The sequence below is a fragment of the Erpetoichthys calabaricus genome, chromosome 10 (genome assembly GCF_900747795.2).
Source record: "Erpetoichthys calabaricus chromosome 10, fErpCal1.3, whole genome shotgun sequence".
Lineage (NCBI taxonomy): Eukaryota > Metazoa > Chordata > Cladistia > Polypteriformes > Polypteridae > Erpetoichthys > Erpetoichthys calabaricus.
In genome coordinates, this window is record NC_041403.2 from 51,992,900 (window position 1) to 52,020,430 (window position 27,531).

The window sequence follows — 27,531 nt, forward strand, 5'->3', positions numbered from 1 at the left end:
CCACCAGAATTGTCCAGAGTGCTAAGTACATTTTCCCATCTCTTGCACCCAGGGGTCATTACAATACTTTGCCTGTCACTCTTTGCTGAGTAGCCTTACTCTTATGAAATGCCTATATTCTAAGAAATTACACTTAGTATAATCCTTCTTTTGGGCTGTTTCTCACTGTTTAGAGAAACCCATCTATGATGTTCGGGATTGAATACTGTAACAGAAACCAACCACATACTGCGCTTACTCACTCATAAATGGCCAGTTTAGAGACACCAGCTAAGCTGGAACTTGAAACACTTTGTAAGCAGCCAAAAATGACAGTTATTTTTCAGACATGTTGAGCACACATCTTCGTCCCTTTTAGTTTAAATTTGATAACAGTAACACAAAGTAAGCTCGTTTTGGATGGAAAAGCTTCCCTGTTTATGTATGCTGATAAACAGAACTTTCGTGAGGAGACAAGTAGTTTAACTCGGCTCTGCACGATGGGGCAGTTTGCAGAGTCCTAAATGTTCGTACACTTCTGACGCCTGCACTCGACAGTGATTCGCGCTTTTCGTGCAGGTCCCAACGGGCCTTGGGCAATAATGTAATCTGACAAATCTTAATCAAATCTGGAGATCCCGTAAAGTGGCAAAAATTGATCCTATCTGCTTAAAATTGTTCACTATCTCAACGCTACCAGTGCAGTGGAAACAACACTATCGTGTGCCTCGGATTCTTGTAAATATTAATTAATGCAATCGTCAATAAGAAAAGACGAATTAGCGAGCGAGAACGCGCGCTCAGGCTGGTACCCCGAGGGGCGCGCTGCCCCTTTAAGCCGGGCTCTCTCGCTCGTTTCGGTCGGGGTCTTGCGGCTCCCACTCGGTGTGACGCTTCTCAGGCAGTAAACAGCGCTCGAGTTAGGCGGAGTGGCTCAGACAAGCTGAAGGGAGAGAGAGAGAGAGCGCGCGAGCGAGCGAGAATAAGAGAAGCGGAGAGGGGGCTTATTTTAAAAGAGGACTCGGACGACAAGCCTCACATGCCATTACCGAGACGGAGGAGCGTACGGCGTCTCCTGGGTCTGAAGTGCAATGGCAAGAAAGAGTGAAACCCCTGTCGCTTCGTTCTACGGTAAGCACTGTCCGCCTCGGCGGAGCAATGCCCTCTCTGTCACTCACCGGACGCGTGCAACCAAGTCCGTTACGTGGAGCCGAATGTGAGCGGTGGAGAACTGCGCAGGTTTGCTTCTTCTTTCTGTGGCTGCTGTCGCCTGCAGGCGGACGCCGAGCCGGTGGCCTGTTTATACCGTTCCTGCCCTGTCGATTGTCGGTGAACAAACGAGCGCGGTGCCGCTCATATGTAACGGGCGGGGGTAACGTGAGGAGCGAGGCTGGCAGACCAAAGAAAAGCAGGTGCCCGAGTGCCCTTACCCGGGAAGTAAACTTTTGACAGCTACCTATTTGACATATATTAAGTGGGATATAGCTTTCGTGAATGGATCGCTTACAGGAACGCATTGTGCATTTATTATTTACGCGTGCTCAGCTTCTGCAGCTTTACAGTACGTGCCCAAATCATGCAAAGGCTAAAACTTATACGGTTAGCGGACAGGGAGCAGGCATGGGTAGCGATTTTAAAAATAGCTTCTTTACGGTACATATTATTTTTCAGACTCCCTTTGAGTGTTGAAAATTGATTAAAAGTTTTGATGTTTAGAAGGGGTGTTGGTGGACGTGCATGGGTGACATACGGCCACCAGCTGGTGGAAGCGTCTGTATAGCAGGTTGATTCCAATGTCCCCAGTTCAACACGGTGACAACAATAGAAGTAATGGTGCTGTACATGATATTAATTTGTGTTTGGATTTTGTTAGGTTAAATTACAAAGGATGAAAAAGAAAACGTAATTTGCGAATTTGCAGTGAAATTCAAAGCAAACGGAAAAGTCTGCAGACAGAAAATAAGCAATACCAGTAAAGTGTACTGCACTGCAGAGGTGTGCAAATACTGGATCCTTAATGGTACTGCAAAGTCCAGCCTTCTTAAAGAAGTCTTGGGTCTCATTGTTTTGAGTTGTTTTAGAGGTGTATGTGCAGTGGTCACAGTGTACCTGCCTCAAGAATCCAGCATCCTGAGTACGAATTCTGTTTCCAGCTGCCAACAGCACGTGTCCATTTTTCTTGGTACTCCACTTTTCCTCCCATATCCCCAAAACATCTTGTTAGGATTTGTGGAATTTCTGAATTGACTCTATGTCAGTGTGCATGTGAGTGGGGCCTGCAGTGGACTGGTGCCCACTTCAGGATGGCTCTTGCCATAAGTCTGAGGCTACCAGAAAGGCTTTGAACCCTGTCATATCTAAATAGAACTGGATAGGTAAGAAAATGTTTTATTCTGTAACACTTTTATGCACATCCATTTTTGTTTATGTCTTACATGACTATTAAGCTCTGTTGGCCAAACTGTGATGTAATCTTCCTGTTGTACGTATTCCAGTTGGGCCTGCCAGTCTGATGTATTATGCATGTTTTGAGTAAAGTTTCAGTCTCCCTGGTCCATTGAAATAATTGATGCAGCCTTAATTCAATTGATCTATTAATCAGACTCTGTAAAACTTTAAATAGTATTAAGAGGCCACAGTGATCCCACTACAAATAACATTTTACCTTTTACTTTTTCCACTTACATTTCAGTTAACACCTTCAAGTTATAGTGTGTGGTACTGTACTGTTTGTTTATTGTTATGCTATATAAAAGATTATGTGTAATGCATGAAATGTATATCTCTGTTGCTTGGCACAACTGGTATCAAAGTATTAATGTATTATCAGTCTAAATTGATGTCCTCCTAGGCCTATTAGTCTGCTAGCTGTAATCCGTGGCTTCGCCCACAAAGTAATGAAACAGGACAAACTTTAAAAATCAGTAGACATTGGCACTGTATCTAATCGTGTTCAGCTCTGACGGGAAAGCATTCCCCGTGTGTGGAGAAAAGCACATGGCCGTAATATCTCTGGCAATCAGCAGCTACCCTCTAAAACACATGGAGCTCTGATCTCTCTCTCAAAAACGTCAAACGTTACTCCTTACCAATTTGTAGATGATAATGTATGTTGAACAAACAGGTATCGCTAACTAAGCGGAGGCAAGCTGCACTCCAACACGTGGCGAGATGTAGACCAACTCGAACAGAGGCTGACGAGTGAATGAGGAAGGCCCCGCCCCCATGCTGTTGGCCCACAGCCACTCTGTTGGATTTGCATAAATACACCGGTACTGCAAGCAAACACCTATTTCTTAGCAAGCACCTATGGGCCAAGGGTAACCTACATTCCAAATTTCAAATCCCAAATCCTCATGGTTCAGGAGATTTCATGATGAAGTGTGTCAGTGGTATTTGGCTTTTATATATAGATAACAGAGTCTGCAAAGTTGGTACTAGAGGGCCATAGTGGCTGCAGGTTTTTGTTTCAACCTAGTTTCTTAAAGAGTGTATTCAATATTTTTTTAAGTTCAAGTTATTTCTTCACTATCATCATGTATATTAATTTGCTACTCAAAATTGTGTCCAAAAGTGGAGCTTTTTTAAATTTTAAAAATATCTTGTCTGCTTTTGCAATTTACAGTGGGGCTTTAGGGTACCAGGGTGCAAAGGTGAAAGAAAATGGGGTAAAGTTCACCAAATAGGTCCACTTTGGAGCGACAAAGATTTCAGTTTAGGAAAACATACCTTCAGAGTTTATATTAATAGAATAAAGTTAGAAATTATTATTTTACAACAGATTCTTGATCTTTGCTGGTGATATGTTTGTTGCTTGTTTGTATACTTGTACCAGCTGTCGAGGGTGGCGCTATGACAACCCAACACCAAATTCCTTCTCACCCATTACATTCTGTTTTGTTGTTTTACTTAGGAGCCAGATGCATGATGGGTGGAAGCGTATTGAAAAGAACAATACAAGTTTCATTGTACTTTGTACACATAACCATACATCTGAATTGAACTGATCACACTGTATTGTATTTTTATGATTGTGCACACACAATCACAAAAAAACAAAAAACTCAGAAAATAAAAATAAGGCAGAGTGTACATTCGAGCAGTCTGAAGTGCCACAAACAAGTTTTCAATTTTTTGATGAGTCGTTCTTGGTGACAATATGGAAATTAGGGACTAAGGACAATAACTGACACTGATGCCAGTCAGTCAGTAAATACACATTGAGAACATGCAGACTCCATGTGGAATCTGGTGCTGTAAAGCAGGAATGACAGCCCACTCCAAGAATGTTAAAACATCTGTAGTGAGCTATACTAAAGTTCAGTCTGATTAAACTTAGATGAATTGACGTTGTTTAACTGAACCTATAGTGTGTATATTTGTTCACGCGGTGATGGACTGCCACCTTGTCCAAGTGTTGCTTCTACCATACGTCCATGCAGTGACTGCTGGATGGGCTCCAGATGTACTGTGCCCTTGCCTTGGCAAATCAGAATGGATACCTATGAAATCTGTTCAGTTCTTGTTACTTGATTAGATGCTACATGCAGTGCTTGAAGTTGAAACAAATATTGGTGGTATTCTTTTTTTTGTAGGCTGCTTGGTCCTTTTCATGATGTATTTAAAATTTTATGCAATTTTCCTAATCAAGTGGGTATGGGGGTTCCCCTTGGAGGTTTAAATGTGCTGTTTGGCACATATTATTTTAAAGAGCAGGTGGTGGGAGGGTGGTGTTTGCTGCCAGAGTTTGTTGCAGCCTTTTTGTAGCAGCTACACTGCTGCAGAAACAGAAAACTGCCTCACTTTAAACTCTGGCTATGTGCCTGCTAAATATTCTCTCTCACTGAAGTACAACCCAGCGACAGCAGGCAGTATCTTTCCAAAGTAAAGATAAAAGCTTCCGTATAGTAAAATAATTTAAGCTATTGCATGACTTTTTTTGGTTATTATTATCAGGTGTCTACAGGACTCAGATATCTAGGCAATGTCAATAACACTGACTTAGTAACATTTTTCGCTTGAAAAATGTACATATTCAGTACGTTGTAAGGCTTTTCATCACTTCATGACTCAAGTACCTTTCAGGTCCATTATAACGTCTAATGGCAGGGTTTTTATTTTGTAAAATGTATGAAATATGCTGAACTTTAGCACACCATTTCATGTGGCAAACTAATATATACCAAGATTGTGAAGAAATAACTTTGATTTGGAAAAAAAAAAACTTATCCTTTAACGAGAAGTCAATTCTTGCTGTTCAAGCACTTATAGCTCAAGCAACACTTTTGATGCTTCATTTTAGTTGACTTATTTGTTAAGATTCCCCACACTTAATTTCTTATTTTTCACCTGCACCTCTCTGTTTTCAATTACTTATTATTAGCAATAAAATGCATATGACAAAGGAACAAGCAAGTCTCCATCTGACCTGTTTCGGTTTACACCTGTGTGTATTCATCATGCGGTCTTAATTAGGTTTAGTAAAGTGCTTAGAAAGAAACTGAAAAGAAAAAAGTGAAGGACTGAGAATTACTAATTCTGTTCAGGTTTCAAATTGTTTGGGTGTTATCCCTGAAAAGGAAAAAATCTACAATGTAAGAATGATCTGACACGACAGAATGAAAATATTAACAAGCCATACAATTAAATATAGTTTGTTATTGGCAAGAGTTAGTTCTGAAGTAAGCAGGCAAATTGGAACAAAAACGTGCTCCCACTACGGCCCTCCAGGATTGATATTGCTGCAGGGATTTGCTTCCATTCAGCTAGAAGAGCTTTTGTGAGGTCAGGCAATGAGGCTGAGTGATTAGGCATGGTTCAGAATTGGTGTTCCAGTTCATCCCAGTTGTGTGTAGTTGAGGTCAGGACTCTGTGCCAGCCAGTTAAGGTCTTCCAAACTAAGGTAAACAAACCATTTCTATATTTTGTGCCTAGGAGCATTGCCATTCCTGAACATAAAAAGGCTTTCACCAAACGGTTGCCACAAAGTAGGAAAACACATTATCCTCTACAGTGTCATTGCATGTTGTAGTATAAAGAGATCCCTTTACTCTAATTAAGGGGCCTAGCCCAAACCATGGAAAACAGTGCCAGACCATTATTCCTTCTCTAACAAACTTTACAGTTGGCAAAATGCATCCATGACAGATAGCAGTCTTTTGGCATCTGTCAAACCCAGATTCATTAATCAGGCTGCCAGATAGTGAAGGATGATTGATCACTCCAGAAAGAACATTTCCACTACTCCAGAGACCAAAGGTGGTCTGCTTTACATTGCTTCATCTGGTAATTGTCATTGAGCATTGTGATATTAGGCTTGTGTATGGCTGCACAGCAATGGAACGACCAACAAACAGTTTTTCTGCTGTTGATGCTTCCAGAGGCAGATTGGGACTCAGTAGTGAGCGTTGCAACTGACAGCGTGCTATGTACTTCAGTAGTTGGGTGTCTAATTGTGTGAGATTTTGTGGCCTGTCGCTTTGTAGCTGAGTAGTTGTGGCTGCTTGTTATTTCTATTTCACAGTAGCAGCACTTACAGTTAACCGGGGCAGCACTAGTAGGGCAGCAGTTTGACAGACTGACTTGTTGGAGAGGAGCTATCCTATAACAGTGCCATGTTCAATGATACAGAGCTGTTCAGTATGAACCATTTTGTTGCCAATGTTTGTTTATGGTGAATGCGTGGCTGAATGCCTGGTGTTATGCCCCTGTTAACAATGGCAATAGCTGAAATAGCTAAACACACTAATTAGAGGAATTGTTCACATACATTTTTCCATGTAGGATGTAACCTTTTTACCTGTGCACACCATCAAAAGAACCTTATAAGTTAAACAGAGTTTAACACAGTATTACACAGTATTCTATAAAAATTAAGAATAATGTAAACTGAACCTCAAATTTATTTTTGTGCATGTTTAATCCAAATTACCTTTTTATATCTATTACTGCTGAACTTTGACTAAACTACATCCTGTAGCATGATTTCAAAGAAATATCCAGAACAAAGTATTTGAATGGGAAAATCTGCATATGGTAAGACCTGTAAGTGGGCATACTACCCTTATGCATTTCGCATATGGTGCCAAATGTGCACTTCTTCATAGGCTACCGAATCTGTCAGCTTTATCATACGACCATCAAAAAGCCCATTAGATGTTAGCAAGATGTTCTATAAAATTTATCAAAAGAAACTTGGTTTCAGCCATGAAGTGCCATCTACAGAAATCATTATAGATTTCTGACACAAATCATCGCATGAAGTGAAATACAGTAAATAAAAGAAGAAAATTATTGTAAAAGAAACTGTACAACACTTGCCATTTTCATACCTATGAAAATGCTGCAGCCTGAGTCGTCCTAATTAATAAATCAGGCAGTCTGTTTTATATACTCTCATTAACAGTATTGTAAGGTTAAAAATAATCAATTATTTTTTGTGCTTTATATTCTTGCAAGCTGTTTTGTATTTGTCATACATTATTTATGTTTTCTCGGGGTGCACTGTCAGCATTCAGAGTTGCTGGCATCTTTCTTGTTATGTTATTTTCAGCAGAATGGCTGTGCAACTCAAGTGTCTTCAGTGTAATGTTTGCATATTCTTCGTGTATTATTTTAGTCTCAGCTCAACTATGCATTTCTTCGCACTGACTCTCTTTGTCCTTGAGCAAGTGTCTTAACTTGTCATTACTCCAGCTGCTGAAATGTGGAAATGCTTGTGACACAAAGATTTGTGAGTCACTTTGGATGAAAGAGTTAGCTGACTAAATTAGTCTAAATGTACATAAGTGTGTCCCATTCTGGGCTGGTTCCCTGGCTTACGTTGACGATTTCATTAACAAAGGTTTCAAATAGCAAAAACTAGGCATGCAAAGTGGGTGGATGGATGGCTTTTCAGCATGAAGTTGCATTCCATTAGAAAAGGCAAATAAGTTACCAAGTATTTGATGTTTTTGTATAGGGGATGATTTTCTTTATTTTAATTTACTCTTTAAGACATGTCTGTAGCACTAGGATGTTGTACCATGTTAGCCATAATGAATGTAATGAGAAGTCAGGGAAAATGACACCTTTTATTGGCTAACTGAACACATTACCTGCGGTGGGTTGGCACCCTGCCCAGGATTGGTTCCTGCCTTGTGCCCTGTGTTGGCTGGGATTGGCTCCAGCAGACCCCCGTGACCCTGTGTTCGGATTCAGCGGGTTGGAAAATGGATGGATGGATGAACACATTACAATATGCAAGCTTTTGAGGCAAGAAGGGGCCTAAGCTGCCTCGAAAGCTTGCATATTATAATCTGTTCAGAGAGCCAATGAAAGGTGTAATTTTGTCTAACTTCTCTTAAAATGTGTAATATTCTTCTTCAATGAATATTGGCAGATTTTACATTTAAAGACATTTTTCCTTAGTAATCCTTGCCTGTCCTTGTTTCAGGTCAATTGATGACAGCCTGTAAGAATAATTTTGCACAGAATACACATATATTTGACATTATCTAAAACTCGCACATTAATTGGCAAATAATCTGGAAGTACCAGATTGCTTTTGCATTATTTGTGACTGTTCATTTTGTGCCCACGTACTGTAAACTGTTCATCACATCAGATAATTTTGTACTCATTTGTTTCTTATATGTAGGACCCTTTTCTTACTACAATAACGAGTATCCAGGTTCATGTTTTCCAATGACTGGTTCTTCTGAGAAAATATGAATGCACATAATGCTATTAGAAATGCCAGTTAACAGAATGCTGGTATTGCTTGGTGACAGCCCTCCACATTGCTTACAAATCATTACATCAGTATAAACATGCTTTCACATTAGCCTTGCTAACCTTAATATCATGTAGCTTTTATTTCATGAGGAGTGAAACTAAAGTTGTTTATTATCTAGCAAAATCAATACTATTACATAATAAAGCTTTACACATGTCTTCATTTTGTAAAGGCATCATCTGTTTGTTACATGAGAGATTTGTGAATTTTCACTGATGATATAAGATATGAAATAAAATTAAAGTTTATAGGTAAGTTTATTGCATTAGTGGCAATGCAACAGCAATAGCTACAACATGAGTAATATAAACTGCTATTTAATAAGCAGTGCCACTTTTTCCTTTAGCGTACAAGAGGGCAAAGGGAAAATTAACAGTGTTTTAAAAACTGGCTCAATGGTGAGTTCTTCAAAGAACAATCATTTTACAGGTCTAACTTACATATCATTAGAATAAGTGTGGTGATTACGCTTTCCTGTTGAAGAATTACGTGCACCTTATTTAAAAAAATACATAGCGTAGTGGGCAAATGGGGAGAGGAGAACCAAAGAAAAGTTTGGGTGCCAGCTGGGTCACTCCCTTTACTGCTAATGTCTGAAACAAAGAACCAAAATGAGCGTGTGGTGGCGCAACAGAAAAATGGAGCAATATCTGCCTTTTGAGTTTCAGTGGCTTTTCTCTAAACTGTCGGCTTTCCTGAGCAGGTCTGGGTTAGGGAGCTCTGCCATGCGGGACTGTTCTTCAGAATGTGACACCATCTTCTGGGAGTTCTCGAATTTATGTCATACTGACTAGAAGAGGCGTGGTTTAGTTGGGAGTGGGCGTGGCTAAGGTACGCCTCCTTGGGTGGCTTCTTGGAGCTATAGAGGAGAAAGGACATGCTATTGTTAGCAATGGCAGCCCCTCTTGTCCTGGCAGGTTATTGCATACCTTGTCTGAGCCTGTAAGGTCATTCTCAGGTGCCCAATACGTGACAATAGGTATTGTGTTACTCAAAGTTCTCATATTTTTATCTGCTCTTCCTTGCTCAGTCTTAAATGTTTGAAGTAAAACTTAACTCTACTTTTTTTTTTGTGACCTTGACTATTATTATTGTTTGTGCTACAGCTTGTTTTCTGGAGCAGTTGGAATTATTTATGGATTTGGTTCAATGTGTAACAGGCATGGCAACTTGTCAAGCTTCATTTGGGCAAGTGGATGCACTTTTTAGTTTTCTTTTACATAATGAAGATGGTCAGCATGACAGTGCAACAAAGTGAATATTCAGAAGACCTCCTGTGATGGGGTAATTTGATTAAGCTATTACACAGTAATTATCGTGGTATTCAAGTGTAGTTTGCAAGACTTCCAGAATTTCAAGAACTACAGTATATACAGTATTTAAAAAGGAAAGCAAATATGTCCTGTTTTACTGGCATCTTGTTTTACTTTGTGGGAGTGAAGGTCAAAACTACTGAGTAATGTAATTGAAGGTGATACTCTGACTACTTTTGAGAAACTGGGACAACTTAACTATTACTTACTACATGTGCATTGTGAGATTAATGGTGTTTTCTAATTTGTAAAATTATTTACGCTATATGCTGGATAGTTTGGCTGGGTGGCACAGTGGTTAGTGCTGCTGCCTTATAGCTGTAATGGGTTGGGTTAGAATCCCCAACTGCTCACTGCCTTTGTGAAGTTCGTTTGCTTTCTCAATCCTGCTTTCTTTACACTTCCCAGATGTGTGCTTAGATGTGCTTTACCATGGACTCTTACTATGTCCAGGCTTAAATTCTGCCTTGGACACCTTGTGTTTCTTTCTCCCATCAAACCTAATTTGAATTAAAGAAGCCTGAGGAAACTGATGGGCATAAATGTGGATGTTCTCGATGGACTGTATCTTTTAGCTTTAAGGTATGTGTTTCCAGTGGTTTCTTCTGAATTTTCTTTTTTACTGTTTATGCATCATCTGCATGATGCTGTTAGACAGAGGTTTCATTTAGGTTGGTGTCCGTGAGTTATGCAACAGGAAACTATGTGCCAGAGTGACGGAAAAGACCTACTCAAACGATTTACAAATAATTTATAAAAATTTGTCGTTTGAAGATTTAATGCATATTAATCCATTTCTTGTTGCCAATACACTTTTGGTGGTTCCCTTTATAATGACCCAATTCTGTAGGTGCTGGTATAAAGACTTTGTTGGTGAATTTTGTATCCCTGTGTTGAATCCAGTTTTGTAAGTGATAGTTCTAAAAAAAAAAAAAAAAACCAACAACTTATTAAATTAATTGATAAGATGGATAAGATGCCATACTTTCTGGCACATAAGCACAATATATTAGAGGGAAGTGCAAAATGAAAATGAAACATTGTAATACATACTTTGTTTTGGTAATTTAGCTACATCATGTTTGCCAGGTCCTTAACTGACTAAAGGGGACAAAAATGTTTAAATATTTGGAATTCAAGGGACATTTACATTTAGGTTTGTTTTTTTTTGTTTTACTATGCTAACCGAAAGAAGTGCGAAAAAAAAAATTAAACCAAAACAAATAAAAATAAGCCTGTCCACCAAATCCTAACAATAGACAAGAACTTAAGCGGAGAAAATAGGCAAAGAGGTCAAACCGAATGAAACTCGCAAGAAGCACTCAAGCAACATTTTTTTAAAAGAGGTAGTATCTGTAGATCGAATAAGGAAAGGCGCCTCCAGCAGATGTTTTATCCCATCGCCCCGATTAATGTGGCTTACGGTGCTAATGACGCTCTCAAATTGGCAGCGATAGGAGATTCTGAAAAAAGCGATCAAGATGGTAGAATTTGCAAAATAAAATCATAGAAACCTAACTATGAAACTTTCAATGTGGTCATTTTATGAAAATGATTGTTTTGATAAGTAAAGCACAACATTTATTTTTAGCTTATAATTCAATTTGAAAGAAACTCATTGTCAAATCTGCAAAATTATATTTGCATATCTAATTGCAGTACATCCATCCTTTTTCTGAGTCTGCTTATCCCTGTCAGTATCACAGCTAACTGAAGCATAACATGGCATTAGTGTAAAGAAGCAGTTTCACTGCTTTTTAAGTGGGCTGCAAATAATTCTTTGATAAAATATTAAGGTAATAAGTAATTAAAAGCTTACCGTGTTTTGACGTTTTAAATTTGGTTCACGGTGTGTAACCTGTGTATTATTGCAAAGACTCTACCAAATAATGCATGCATTACCTGTCAAATCATTTATTTTTTAAAAAGTGAATATTCAATTAAATATATGTCTAGCAAAGTACTGTATAAACCAGAAATCTTTTTTAGAACATCATGGAGAGACAAAGAGAGAGAGAGAGGAATCTCAAAATATAAAAAATGATGTTGCCTCCAGTGCAGCATGTGTCCAAGAAAATACAAAGCAGAATGCACCTGGACTGAATCACATGCATTCATCTCTTGTATACTGCTTGCGTGCAGGCTTTTTTCTGGGTCATTTCCTTAGTTGTGCATGTCTTAGAGTTTTCAGTAGCTTTTTTTTAATATAATATTCCTACAGATTTAATTTTAAAACTCTAAAAAGGTAAAACAACTGCAAGTGTTCTCTGTATCAGTGACTGTGAATTGTTACTAATTGTGTTATATTTAATGTTGTTTAAATAAGATGTATGAAAACCTTGACCTTTATTACAGAGAAATGCAGTTGCAGGTGAGGACTATTTATACTTTCTAAAATAAACTGGCATTTGCTTCATTGAAAACACACACACAACATTTCTTAGTCAATCAGTCATTTTCTAACACGTTTGTCCTGAACAGGGTTGTGGGGGCAACCTCTCTTTTATACATTTTCTAATCATGAGAATTAAACTTATTATTTCTACAAGAATCTCTAATAAAAAATACAAATACTTCAACCACAAGGTGGTACGGGATTTAGCATTGCCGTCTTATGGATCTACTTACCTGCTCTTAATGTTTCACCAAGCAAAAGCAAGAAAAATGTAATTCTTGTGAAGAGAATACATGCCTGGGGAGAACTTGCTGAAAATGTAATTGTGAATAGCATTAAAATCATAAAAGGTTATGCCCACAGGGTTTCTTTGTAAAAACCTGTCCACAATATCCTCCATACACTTTAAAGAAACTCCACCCAAAAATGACATTTTCTTATAAGTGATTAACATATATGTTTATGTATTATTTACATAAGTGGCCAAGAATAACATCTTTTCATGCATAATGGAGAGAAAGAGGTTTATGACATAATAGAACTGAATGGCAACCCATGATATACAACGGCAAATGATGAGAAAAATGTCCAGGGGAAAAACAAAAAAGTCTTGCGTTACTCAGGTTACATAATCCACAGATCTCTTATTCTGTCAGTTGCTTAAACAATTCTGGAATTATCAGTGTGTACATAAACAGGGAACCCAAAGGCTCACTGAAGTCACTTTTTAAAATGAAGACAGGACTGTGGACCAACGAATGACAGGAAGAGGCAGGTCTTCGAGTCAAAAAGTTATTTGCGTGAGCCTTTGAATTTAGTGTTTATGTACTGTATGTGCTGATGATTCCAGAAGAAACTATTTATCAATATTTAGGGAAAAAAAGCATTCATTTTGCAAGTTTTGAGCAAGCGACTGGATAATAGTCCTGTGAACAATGTGACAAGAGTAACATGAGATTTTTTTCATGGACTTTTTAAAATTATTTGCTGTTGTTGAACACTGGTCATCACTGAGTTCTGTTATTTCATATACCTCTTTCTTTCCATTTAGTTTTTTTAGGCAACTACTACAAAATACATGGGATAAGTAACATTCGCTGCCAGTGTTCCCTTTTTCTTCATGTGTTAATCAAATGCGTAAAATAAGTTTGGAACGATAGGGAAAGAAAAAAGAAAGTGAAGAAAAGACATGGCAATTAGAGAAAATAAAAAGCTAAAATTGCTGTTATCACATCAAATGATCAGTAGCACAAATTATCTGAAGCTTACTGATTAATTTATATATCTTGTTGTCATTCTGACTATTGCATCACTACATGGCATATCAGCAACATATGGTGTTTAGAGGAGCCTTGTGGTCTATATATGATGCTATGTGTTAAAATGTTACAGCAGTATACAGGTATGGCATGTGTGACATTTCCAGTTAGACAGTAGTGTTAACTTGCTTTAGTTATCCATTTAGAAGTGCAGTCAGAAGGTGGATGTTGTGTAGCATTGTCTGTGGTTCTGCTGAAATGGTTGTTGTTTTGAGTGTATTGAGCCCTGAAATGTGCCTTTCCTGTGGCTCGTCATTATCAACTCGATAGTTCTTTTCACCTGCTTTTTACTGGGTGTGATGGCTTAGGTTAGGTTAGGTTAGGTAGACTTTATTTTATCAGAATGAAATTTTTTGCAGCAGAAAAGTACAAAACATAAGACACTGTTACGCAGACCAAAAATTTTACTGCTAAGTTTTAAAATGTCGTTAAGATGATTTATATTCATAATGCTAGGGTGGCAGCACATGCTTAGTCTGAGTGCGTATTAGACAATTTACCTTTTTGTGAATGTAGCTTCCAATTCTTTCAATCTCATATTAACTCTGACTATTTCGTTGTAACTGTCAGTGACAGAGAACACACGCAGTTGCTGACAGTGAATCCGTCTCTTTTACCACTAACCCAGTAATGTCTTTAAATACTAAAGAACAACCTAGTTTTACAGAATAATTTTTCACATGTTTTTCCACACACATGACATACATTTATAATTTTTAACATGTGTTTTTTCCACTATAGAAGGTTTACTAGCCATTGTCACAGATATTCCGTCAGTCGGACCAGGTTAAGAAGAGCACCATTGCTCTTTGCTGTTTAAATAACCATCTCTACTTCAATAATAATAATAATAATAATTCATTACATTTATATAGCGCTTTTCTCAGTACTCAAAGCGCTATCCACACAGGGAGGAACCGGGAAGCGAACCCACAATCTTCCACAGTCTCCTTACTGCAAAGCAGCAGCACTACCACTGCGCCACTGCCTTCATGAGGCTTTGGATTGGTTTAGAAATGTCACACTCGGTGAACTGTGTAATTGTTCCCACTTACATTTAAGACAAATTCACTCATGGTTGACTCCAGATATATATCTTATACCCATGGCTTTGTGAGACTAGTCCCGGGATGGTACCCACTTTTGATTCTCATTTTCTGAGTGCTGCAACCCTGAATTGAATAAAGCAAATTGTTGTTATGTCATAAAAAATATCAGCATGCATATCCTACAATAAAAAAAGCATATTATTGGATATGGTAGCCTTTTTGTCTGGCCTTACTCAGTAAGAGAATTAGGTTGTTTCAGTCATACTAAGATCACATTTTCAATTCCCAGGAAATAGCTTTGTCTACTCAGTACTTGGAACCAGAAATTTTTTATACTTCAGGTAGAATTACTTTTGAGACTAATTAACGTGTGAAATAAAGGAATAAATTGACACACGGAAACCTACCTGGAGTCATTTATTGGATGGATTGAAATGTAAATGCAACTATGAAAGGATATACACCCTGTGTTGAGTATATGGAAATAAAAGAAAAAAATTATGATTATTAAAAGTATACTTTCATAGATTAGGAGTTGTGTATGCATCCTAGATTGTGGGTCTTTGTGCTGTTCATGTCATGATGCATAGAAAATCATTGATAATAGATTATTCCATTTTTTATTGTTTTTCTATGTGGGATAACTGAATGAAAGCATACAATATGTATTTTGCAAAAAATAATAAGAAAATATGTTATTTGATGAGCTGCTGGAAAAAAGTAACTATTTCATTTAATAACCATAATGTATATCAACTACAGGGTGCCTCATAGTTGTTCTAAATTTTCTAATGATGGAGCTCTACTCCAGACTGAATTACAGTATTGCATGGATGCCCAGATGGATTAAGATAATGGTGTTTATGGAATCAAGTGCATTAAGTCGTACTCCTTTTCATGTGTCTGTCCCTAGTGTTGAAAATGGCTATTTACTTATGAATGCATTTCCCTCTCCTTCAAGCATTGCTCTATTACTCAGTTCCAACCCATTAAGCCACCAAACGCAGTCTTCATTGTTGACTTCCAGCAGTAAAGATTCATGCACATATGGGTCTTCATCATATTCTGTAGACTAGTCAGTGTTTGTTGTGGAACTTTTTTGATTTGTTGCATGCCATACATCCTTTGCAAAGTATTATATAATAAGCTATATAATTGATAAGTGTCTTTCCACTGTACTGTTGTAGTACTAGGGTGTTGTACCGTGTTAGCCATTATGAATGTAGAGAAAAGCCAAGCAAAATGACACCTTTTATTGGCTAACTAGAAAGATTACAATATGCAAGCTTTCGAGGCAACTCAGGCCCCTTCTTCAGGCAAGATGTAATACAGAAACTGAAGTTTCCTATGTTTATATACACACTCTAGGACAAGAAACAACATTGGTAAATCTTTAAATGAGAGATTTTGTATGTAAGAAATTAATAGATTCATTCAGGCTAGGGTTAATTTAGCAAGAGAGAAAAGAACAATGTATTGTCAAGATCTCTGGATAAGATAACTGTCCAACAAGGTCTTTTGAAGTTTGTAATGAGTTTTTCAAAACAATGTGGGTCTGTAGACAGGTTGTCTGTCATTCTGAGAGATGTAAACAATCCTCATATCTGGCCATAAAACTCTTGTCTTTATTCAATCCATGTTGTAAAGTATTAAATTTTAGCATGAGTTTAACTTCCCATTCTTTTCTCTCTTGCTGTGTTTTGAAATTGCCCATAAGCACTGTGACCTTAAAGTCCTTCTCACAGTGTCCATGGCTGTTGAAGTGGGCCGCCACAGGAACATCTGTGTTGCCATGTTTAATGTGGAACCTGTGTAAGTTCATTCTCTGGCGGAGTGTTTGTCCAGTTTCTCCCACATAGAGTGCAGTGTCAGGACATTTCATGCAGAAAATTAGGTAGACTACATTAGATGATCTGCAGGAAAATGATCCCTTGATGTGATGTTCGAGTCGGCAGTGTGGTATAACTATACGGTCTGTATCATAGATGTGGGCACATGTTTTGCATCTTTTCTGTAGGCATGGAGATGTGCCATTTTCTGTTGGTTCACTTAGGGAGCCTCGGACAATTAATTGTTGAAGGTTTGGTGGTTGTCTGTATGCCAGGAGGGGAGGTTCAGGAAATACATTTTTCAGTGTTTGGTCATTGTTTAGTATTGGCTGAAGTTCTTTTATAATTTTTCGAAGTGTTTCAAGATGTGGGTTGTAGGTGACAACAAGGGGGATGCGATCCTTGTTGTCTTTGTTTTTATATTCCAGAAGGTTGTCTCTGGGTATGGCAGTAGCTCTTCTTATTTGAGTGTCTGTTGTTTTCGGGGTGTAACCTTGTTTGATGAAATCTTGTCTGAGCTCCTGCAGTTGTTGATCCCGGTCTGTTGGGTCTGAGCAAATACGATTGTACCGTATTGCTTGGCTGAAAATAATGGAGCGCCTTATATGCTTGGGGTGGAAGCTATCATTTTTCAGGTAGGTCCGTCTGTCTGTCGGTTTGTGAAAAATAGAAGTTACAAGGGTGTTGTCTTTCAGTTGAACGGTGGTGTCAAGAAAGCTGACTTCTGTTTTTGAGTAATTCAGCTTCAGCTTTATGTTGGGGTGAAAACAATTATATTCATTATGAAAATGGAGGAGGTCCTTTTCACTGGCAGTCCAGATTATGAAGATGTCATCTATGTAACGGAGATACAACATTGGTTTTACGATGCACATTGACATGAAATCTTCCTCCAATTTTGCCATAAAAAGATTTGCATAGTGAGGTGCAAACCGACATCCCATTGCAGTCCCCATTTGTTGTAAGTAGCAATCCTGTCCAAAAGAGAATAGATTATGTGTCAGAGTGAATTTTATCATTTCTATTACTGACTTTGTGGGTAAATCATGTTGTTTGAGGTACATTTCACATGCCAATATGCCATCATCATGGGGGATGTTAGTGTAAAGTGCCTCAACATCCATTGTGGCCAGTAAGGTTCCCTCAGGTAAGGGGCCTAAAGCAGACAGTTTTTTTAAGAAGTCAGTGGTGTCCTGGATGTAGCTGGTTGTGTTACGGGTGAGGGGTTTAAGGATCTGCTCCACCCAACCTGAAACATTTTCTGTAAGGGAGCCAATTCCTGAGATTATAGGTCTTCCTGGGTTCCCTTCTTTGTGGATTTTAGGAAGCATGTAGAAGTAACCCATTTTGGGGTTCTCAGGAATTAGACTGTTTACATGATCCCTGATGTCAAGAGGAAAGCTACTTACTATTTTTTTTAGTTCCTTTTTGTAGAGATCTGTTGGGTCTTCTTGCAGTTTGTGATAATGCATAGTACTGCCATACCCAGAGACAACCTTCTGGAATATAAAAACAAAGACAACAAGGATCGCATCCCCCTTGTTGTCACCTACAACCCACATCTTGAAACACTTCGAAAAATTATAAAAGAACTTCAGCCAATACTAAACAATGACCAAACACTGAAAAATGTATTTCCTGAACCTCCCCTCCTGGCATACAGACAACCACCAAACCTTCAACAATTAATTGTCTGAGGCTCCCTAAGTGAACCAACAGAAAATGGCACATCTCCATGCCTACAGAAAAGATGCAAAACATGTGCCCACATCTATGATACAGACCGTATAGTTATACCACACTGCCGACTCGAACATCACATCAAGGGATCATTTTCCTGCAGATCATCTAATGTAGTCTACCTAATTTTCTGCATGAAATGTCCTGACACTGCACTCTATGTGGGAGAAACTGGACAAACACTCCGCCAGAGAATGAACTTACACAGGTTCCACATTAAACATGGCAACACAGATGTTCCTGTGGCGGCCCACTTCAACAGCCATGGACACTGTGAGAAGGACTTTAAGGTCACAGTGCTTATGGGCAATTTCAAAACACAGCAAGAGAGAAAAGAATGGGAAGTTAAACTCATGCTAAAATTTAATACTTTACAACATGGATTGAATAAAGACAAGAGTTTTATGGCCAGATATGAGGATTGTTTACATCTCTCAGAATGACAGACAACCTGTCTACAGACCCACATTGTTTTGAAAAACTCATTACAAACTTCAAAAGACCTTGTTGGACAGTTATCTTATCCAGAGATCTTGACAATACATTGTTCTTTTCTCTCTTGCTAAATTAACCCTAGCCTGAATGAATCTATTAATTTCTTACATACAAAATCTCTCATTTAAAGATTTACCAATGTTGTTTCTTGTCCTAGAGTGTGTATATAAACATAGGAAACTTCAGTTTCTGTATTACATCTTGCCTGAAGAAGGGGCCTGAGTTGCCTCGAAAGCTTGCATATTGTAATCTTTCTAGTTAGCCAATAAAAGGTGTCATTTTGCTTGGCTTTTCTCTACACTGTACTGTTGTAAATAACTATTATTTGACTGACTATAGCCGGTCAGTTATTACTCAGCTCTTGTGTATAAAATCAATGACTTGGTGGCTGTTACTGATACACTCTTCTTGGAGCATTTGGTGCCTACTGCTAATGTCAACTGTAAATGCATTTAAATCTTTATCACTCTCAACCTGCTTTACATCTCATTGAGCAGTCAGCTGTGGTGGAATGAATGGCAGGTTTACCTAAGAAAGTGATCATTTTGTGTACAGAACAGCTTTACCATTTTAGAATGTCATTTCTATGCAGTGGTACAATACTATTAAAGGCATTTTGGAAATGAAAGTGTAGATTTTTTGTCCACATCCCCTGCTCTCTGTCCTAAGAATTCTGACAAGTTTAACAGGTCCTGCTTTTTTTAATGTATTTCCACTATTTTTATGGTATTTAAATTCCGCTTGTTTATTTATAAGTCCCATGTAATAACGGAAGCTACAATATTCATGGATGCTGGCATTTGTGATAGTTTCCTTATGAAACTTGCAATCAACCATTACAGTATAAGGATTATTTCATGTGTATAATTATTTTTCTCAACAAGGAAGATTATTTTCTTCAACGGAACAGAATAGAAAGATCTTGTTGCATACTACAATGATTGAATTTATTCTAAACTGACTTAATCTTTGGTGACACAGACCTCCTCATTAGGGGAGTGTATATATAATGCAAGTGACCTTTGTGGACTCTTATAGTGTTATTTACTTGGTAAATAAAAAATGAGTCGAGCCATTGTTATAAATGAAATTCAAATGTGGCTGTCCTTTATTTACACCAGCTGGTAGAGTCCCAAGTGCTCTTGTTAATGCAACGTGGCAGACTGAAAAAATCTAAAAGAAAGCTTCCTTTAATAATCTAGGTTCATTTACATATAATGACTACAAAGCATTTCAGACACATCAATCAGCATACAGAAAAATGGTATATTCTAGAAACACCTCAGTGACATATTGTTGATTGTGAAGCAGCACAGATCCTGATCAATCTTGCTTTCAGATTTAGATTTTCTTTTTTTTTTTTAGTCTTTTGTGACTGGCCAGATCTTTTTATATACAACCTCAACACATTCACCTCTACCTTCTCCACCTTTCTTGCCCTGTGTACATTATATTTCCATTTTATCCTCTTAATATTTTTATTTTCAGAAAGCCATAAGTCTTTGATTCTACTGAAATCATAATCTCCCAGACTAAGACTGTGGTTTCTCTGTTTATATTGCATCTCTTAACAAAATTCTACTAATATCTGTCATAATAAATTGGTAGTGTAAGTGAAGTGTAAATAAAGCACACAAGGTGACTGCTTGTACAAATTACAATTATTCCCTACTCACTTTAGAGGTTACCTGTATTTGCAGTCTACCTGTGTAATGCCAGGCTTTTTGACTTAACATTGTTTACAGCAAAGCATGTTATGTTCTGTTTTTAGCAACCACTAGGTACTATTAGTTTAGCATCGAACAGCTAGATCTGGCAGATACCACCATCTAGTTAGTGCTGTAGTCTTTCTTTCTTTATTTGGCAAAGGTGATCTGCTGTGGTGACCCCTAATGGGAGCAGCTGAAAGAAGAAGGCGAAGACTAGCAGTGAGACAGGTTTACAGTGCATCCGGAAAGTATTCACAGCACATCACTTTTTCCACATTTTGTTATGTTACAGCCTTATTCCAGAATGGATTAAATTCATTTTTTTCCTCAGAATTCTACACACAACAGCCCATAATGACAACGTGAAAAAAGGTTACTTGAGGTTTTTGCAAATTTATTAAAAATAAAAAAATTGAGAAATCACATGTACATAAGTATTCACAGCCTTTGTCATGAAGCTCAAAATTGAGCTCAGGTGCATCCTGTTTCCCCTGATCATCATTGAGATGTTTCTGCAGCTTAATTGGAGTCCACCTGTGGTAAATTCAGTTGATTGGACATGATTTGGAAAGGCACACACCTGTCTATATAAGGTCCCACAGTTGACAGTTCATGTCAGAGCACAAACCAAGCATGAAGTCAAAGGAATTGTCTGTAGACTGCCGAGACAGGATTGTCTCGAGGCACAAATCTGGGGAAGGTTACAGAAAAAAATCTGCTGCTTTGAAGGTCCCAATGAGCACAGTGGCCTCCATCATCCGTAAGTGGAAGAAGTTCGAAACCACCAGGACTCTTCCTAGAGCTGGCCAGACGGAAGCCACTCCTTAGTAAAAGGCACATGGCAGCCCGCCTGGAGTTTGCTAAAAGGCACCTGAAGGACTCTCAGACCATGAGAAAGATAATTCTCTGGTCTGATGAGACAAAGATTGAACACTTTGGTGTGAATGCCAGGCGTCATGTTTGGAGGAAACCAGGCACCGCTCATCACCAGGCCAATACCATCCCTACAGTGAAGCATGGTGGTGGCAGCATGATGCAGGAACTGGAAGACTAGTCAGAATAAAGGGAAAGATGACTGCAGCAATGTACAGAGACATCCTGGATGAAAACCTGCTCCAGAGCGCTCTTGACCTCAGATTGGAGCAACGGTTCATCTTTCAGCAGGACAACGACCCTAAGCACACAGCCAAGATATCAAAGGAGTGGCTTCAGGACAACTCTGTGAATGTCCTTGAGTGGCCCAGCCAGAGCCCAGACTTGAATCTGATTGAACATCTCTGGAGAGATCTTAAAATGGCACCGACGCTTCCCATCCAACCTGATGGAGGTTGAGAGGTGCTGCAAAGAGGAATGGGTGAAACTGGCCAAGGATAGGTGTGCCAAGCTTGTGGCATCATATTCAAAAAGACTTGAGGTTGTAATTGCTGCCAAAGGTGCATCGACAAAGTATTGAGCAAAGGCTGTGAATACTTACGTACATGTGATTTCTCCATTTTTTTATTTTTAATAAATTTGCAAAAACCTCAAATAAACTTTTTTCACGTCATTATGGGGTGTTGTGTGTAGAATTCTGAGAAAAAAAATGAATTTAATCCATTTTGGAATAAGGCTGTAACATAACAAAATGTGGAAAAAGTGATGCGCTGTGAATACTTTGTGGATGCACTGTACACTACAGAGTTGTAGTCTTCACAAACGCATGTTGATATGTGAAAAAAACTTGGTATTTGAAAAAATTTGTTTTGGTAAACCATTGTTTATAGCATCACTACAAAGTGCAAAAAAGACAAAAAGTTGAAAATATAGCTTAGACTTGGGATCATTAATTGCCTGCCTATTGACTGGATCAGGTTTTCACTGGGGCGTTATATACAAGTAGAAGTATTTTAAAATCAATTCAAAAGGACTCTGGCTGCCAACGTAAAGATAATAATATTGGGGATACATGCTCATATTTATTTTTTTGGTTAGAATTCTTGCTGTTGCATTCTGGACAAGCTATAGCCAATTTAAGTCCTTCTAGGGTAGTCCCGATAGTAGAGCATTGCAGTGATCTAGTCAGCTAAACAGGAATGCATATATTCATTTTTCAACATCTTTAAATGTTATGAGAGCACACCCATGCAATGTTCCTTAGATGGTTGAAAGCAGTCTTGGTAATATTATTAATATGCAATCTAAAATTAAGGTCAGAATCAATAATGAAACCTAAATTCTTTACCTCTGGTTAGATTCACGGGGCCAATCAATTAATTTTGTTTCTAATAATGTCTCTTTAATTATTGCTGCCAATAACTAACTATTCTGTTTTTTCCTTGTTTAGATTAAGGAAATTTATAAGGAAATTCTTGATTTTGGTTTTGTCTTGTGATTCTTGGCTTTGGTTATTGAAATTTGTTCTCCTGGTTCTGAACCTTGCTTTAGTTTTTTGACTATGTCCTTTTCTTCTAGTCACTCTGTAAATCTCGTGCTTGCTGGGTAAACAAGATTTTGCCAATAAATGTCTTAGTAATCATGTATCAAAGTTTTATTCTTATTATGTCTTACGCAATTTTCTTTATATTCTACTGAGACCATAATAACAAAAGAAAAATATACATTTTTTTCATAGTACTATGTAAGAGTAAGGCATTGGAATTCCTTTTAAAGTATATTATCATGGTTTGCTCTGTGTTTCCATTCATTTTCAAGATCTACTTTGTCTTTTATTGGGTTGTTGGGTTGGAGCATTTCTCGATAGCTCCAATCAGAATACTGGAACCAACCATATACTAGATGATAGTGCACTGCAGAAAATGGTGATGGACCATATCCACATTTGCTCTTACTATGTTAATGCTGAGCTGACAGTTAAACTAGCACTTTTTTAAAAATGTGCATGAACTGGCAAAATCCATGTTGACAGAAAACCAGTAAAGCAATGAGCCAAGGCCTCTGTAGCTCTTAGTGAGCAGTACTAACAACTGTGCCACACTGTCTTTAAAAAAATAAACTTTGACTGACTGATAGTTAAGATTATCAATCAGTGTTGACACCAGGGCCACGATACATTAGGGTGATCCACAAACCAATGCAAAGAGTTTGAAGAATCATTTCTCCACAAGGCTTGTTTTTGGCCATTAGGGATAATTTACTTATCTGTGAAATTTCAGCCTGATAGTGAAACATTTAGATGTCCTCCATTCTGAATATTTTATTTGTATTGTTGCTACGTATATACTCTTGCGCTGGCTAAGTGATGTGTAAATAAAAAAAAAGTAAACAGTTAACTTTCTAGTACCAAGGTGAAGTTCCCAGAACATTCTAGTAATAAGAGAAAATTTCAAGAACTTTGTAGTATTAAGTAGGATGTTTTTGAAGACAGAATCTCAGCAGAAACAATGGAAAAGATGGTGCAAACTCTGCAAAGGCCACCATTACCAGACAATCCTTGACGCCTTAAACTGACAAATGAACCTGAACAGTGAAATGAGTTACATAATTTGTATGAAAATGTGCTATATAAATAAATGTTGTTGTTGTATTTTGGGCCACCCTAGTGAGAATTTCACATTTGGTTGAGAATTTGCTAAATAGTAATCACAGAAAAAGTGTTTTTCTTTTCATACGATTTCATTGCTGTCATAGACACACACACACACACACACAGAAAATTAGTAATTTTCTTCTAAATAGCCTGTTCATCCATTGTTTTCAAGCCAGTTCAGGGTTGCAGGATTGGTGGCAATCTCAGTACCACTTGGTGCAAGGAAATAACCAATCGTCCATCACTGGGCACATTTTCACACATACCCACACTTACTCACACAGATTAGAGCTGTGTGTCTTTGGAAAGTGTTAGAAGAACATGAGTACTCTGGAAAAAATGGGATGAACATGAAAACTCTATATAGAGTGCCTGAGCTGGGATGTGGGCCCATGTATTTCGAGCTGTGAGGCAATGGCATTAACTGCTGTGCATTTCTTTTATCTTGTCCAAATGCTGTTGTTCAAATTATGAAAGCAGAAAATATATATGCTATATTTTGGAATTTTGTTTTTTGTTTCTGGTTTTAATCTGTGAAATAGTCTCATAATAGTGGTAATATGATTTTTCAAGCTTCCTATAGGAAAAATAATAAATTAAGGCCTTAACCTGACTTTAGATTAGAAATGATGAATGTCTTAAAAGAGCTGTAATCATAAAACCAGTTATGTGACCTACTAATTTATTAATTTGGAATGAGAATTTCTTTTTAAAAATTTAAGGTTAATAAGATTTGTTATAGAATTTCTTGAATGTAAATTGGTCTACTCATACTTAAATCAAAACAATAACAAATTACGCATGTTTCTGTGTAAAGTACTTATTGATTGCAAATGAACCGTGTAGTTGAACCTGCAGTTATTTTTTTTAAATTCAATTTTAAATGATGATAACAACAACATATTTGATTTAAAAGTCTTAGTTGCTAGAAAAAAGAGAAAAAATACTTTTGAGCCAGAATACTAAACTACACAATAATGAGATGCTTTTTATGCTTCTTGGATGAGGGCAGATTGTTATCTTGTATTTTTCCCAAAAGAACAGATGTGCTACTCCTGGTGGCTATATCCAAACTATAAGTAGAATCTTTTAAAATGAACACATTTGGCATTCCCAGCAGAAGACTCTTACATTAATGTTATGATGATGCTTGTAAAAGCAGGCTTGAAAAAGTACATCATCAATTATGTTTAGAATGTTGTGCTTTAATTTTCTGAATTTTAACTTTTACATTTTGTTTTAAATAGAAAACCTTCCCTCATTTCATTCTTAATACCTTGCGTTTGTTGTGTAGTGGCATAGCAGGTAGTGTTGTATCCTCACAGCATTTAGAGATGATTTGATTCCAGTTCAGATGTGTTTTCTATAATTTTTGCATGTCTTCTTGTGGATTCCTTATGGGACCTTGCATAGTCCAAAGACATTATCACACGTTGATGATAAAACGTGTTATTCCCACATCTGCTTTACTTTTTTGTATGGGTAGTGAGTAGTGCAGTTTTCACCCTGAATACAACATTTGTGGTACATTAAGTGGCAGTTTTCCAAATTTACTTACTATAAGTTAGTGTGAGTGTATGCCTCCGTTTGTAAAAGAACATTAGAAAAATTTTCATGAGAATAGCCCATTCAGTCCAACAAAGCTTGTCAATCCTAACTACTTAACTACTACAGAATAATATCAAGTCGGGCTTTGAAGGTGTGTTTAAGTCCTACTGTCTACCTGGCACTAATTGAAAATGTTTTCAATGTGTCTGTACTTCTCTATGTGAAGAAAAATGCTCTTACATTTGTAGGAGACTTGTTAAGGGTAGATTTCGCATAGTGTTCCCATGTTCTTATTCAACTTATTTTAAACTAACAGTCTCAATCCACTGTACTGATTCCATTCACAATTTTAAGTACTTTAATCAGTCACCACTTATTCTCAATTTGCTTAAACTGAAAAGGCAGAAGTCCTTCAATCTTTCCATATAACTTCCCCCTTCTTTTTGACACCCACTGCACGCCCAATCAACCTGGAAAGAGGTCTCTTTTTGAACTGCCAAGGCCATTGCGGCACTTCTTGTGTGATTTTGGGCTATACAAAAATAAATTGGATTGTGTATTGTATTGTATATAACTCATACACTTTAGTACTGTAATCAGCCCAGTCACTGTTTTCTGGACATTTTCTAGCACTGCAATATATATAAATATACATATACTGTATATTGTAGCATAAGGACAAACTCGCATAAAGATGTGGGGTGTTTAGCCCCGTATACTGTAAAGCAAAAGGTCAAAATAATTGTAACAAATCATCAGACAAAAAGGGATAGGTGTACAGACATTTTAAAGAGCCAGACCGGAAATTAAGAATGTGGAATTCTGGGAAGGCGTGGTGGTAGATGGGTAGTAGACATCATCAGTGGAGGACCAGAGGAGAGAAAGGGACCCAGAAGTGTTGTTCTCTTAGGTGTCCGGGTAGGATTATGGTGGCGGTGCTTCGTCTTTTCTACAGAGAAAGAGGCAGAGAGAGGTTAGTACCCCGCCATTGTCCCCTGGCACGACTTGTCGCGATGCGCTTCAGGTCCTTAAGCTGCTCCCCATGCGCTCGTGCGTGACATATCTTAATACATAATTCGCCTGCCTCCTCACTCACTCACGTCCGTCCGAAGCCGAATGTGCAGTCGCCATCTGTGCACGTCTGAAGCCGAATGCGCAGTTGCCTTCTGCGCAGCTGCCCGAAAAACCTTACAAGACTGACATCCAACCCCAACATCGTGGCAGGCGGCGGTTTTACGGCCGCAAAAATTCAAAGAGAAAGGCGACTTCGATTAAAGCTCTAGAGGCCTGAAAGGCGATTTTGACTACAGCTCGAGGCCTAATTATGCATTCTGATTCAATTACGCATTCATTCAATACACCTATATCAGGTTTGTGGTGCTTATACTTATTACTATTTCATATTGTACTGGAACATTCATCATTCAATATTATACTATAGGCCTGGAACATTCATCAACTAACAGTACAAGCCTGTACAGTAATGAGTAAAGCAGACTACAATCATTACAAAACAACTTCTTCGTTACTTATCACTTGTTCTTCATACACTGCTGACACAAACTCATGCCCGTTTCATCTTATGTTGTCGAAATGGGCTCTTTGTCTAGTATATATATATATATATATATATGTACAGTGATCCCTCGCTATATCGCGCTTCGTCTTTCGCGGCTTCACTCCATCGCGGATTTTAAATGTAAGCATATGTGAATATATATCACAGATTTTTCACTGCTTCGCGGATGTCTGTGGTCTACAGTACGTGTGCTTCCTCAGTTGATTTGCCCATTTGAATTCAAACAAGGGACGCATTTGAATTCAAACAAGGGACGCTATTGGCGGATGGCTGA

At 37.9% G+C, this 27,531-nt stretch overlaps 1 protein-coding gene and 1 long non-coding RNA gene across 6 annotated transcripts in view; one reads left to right on the forward strand and one right to left on the reverse strand.

Moving 5' to 3' along the window:
* The first annotated feature begins 839 nt into the window (after window positions 1–839).
* Window positions 840–27,531, forward strand: part of slc44a5b (solute carrier family 44 member 5b) — a 340,353-nt gene continuing 313,661 nt past the window's right edge. The window contains exon 1 of one of the 4 annotated variants that reach the window (XM_028811195.2): window positions 840–1,110. In XM_028811195.2, the coding sequence (XP_028667028.1) occupies window positions 1,071–1,110 (40 nt within the window). In that variant the 5' untranslated portion in view covers window positions 840–1,070. The remainder of the gene's footprint in view (window positions 1,111–27,531) is intronic. The other 3 variants (XM_028811194.2, XM_028811197.2, XM_028811196.2) reach the window with 3 other exon arrangements.
* The window catches only part of LOC127529498 (uncharacterized), a 78,354-nt gene continuing 77,205 nt past the window's right edge, over window positions 26,383–27,531 (reverse strand). For both annotated transcript variants that reach the window (XR_007936161.1, XR_007936160.1), the window contains exon 3: window positions 26,383–26,627. This is a non-coding gene — a long non-coding RNA (uncharacterized LOC127529498). The remainder of the gene's footprint in view (window positions 26,628–27,531) is intronic.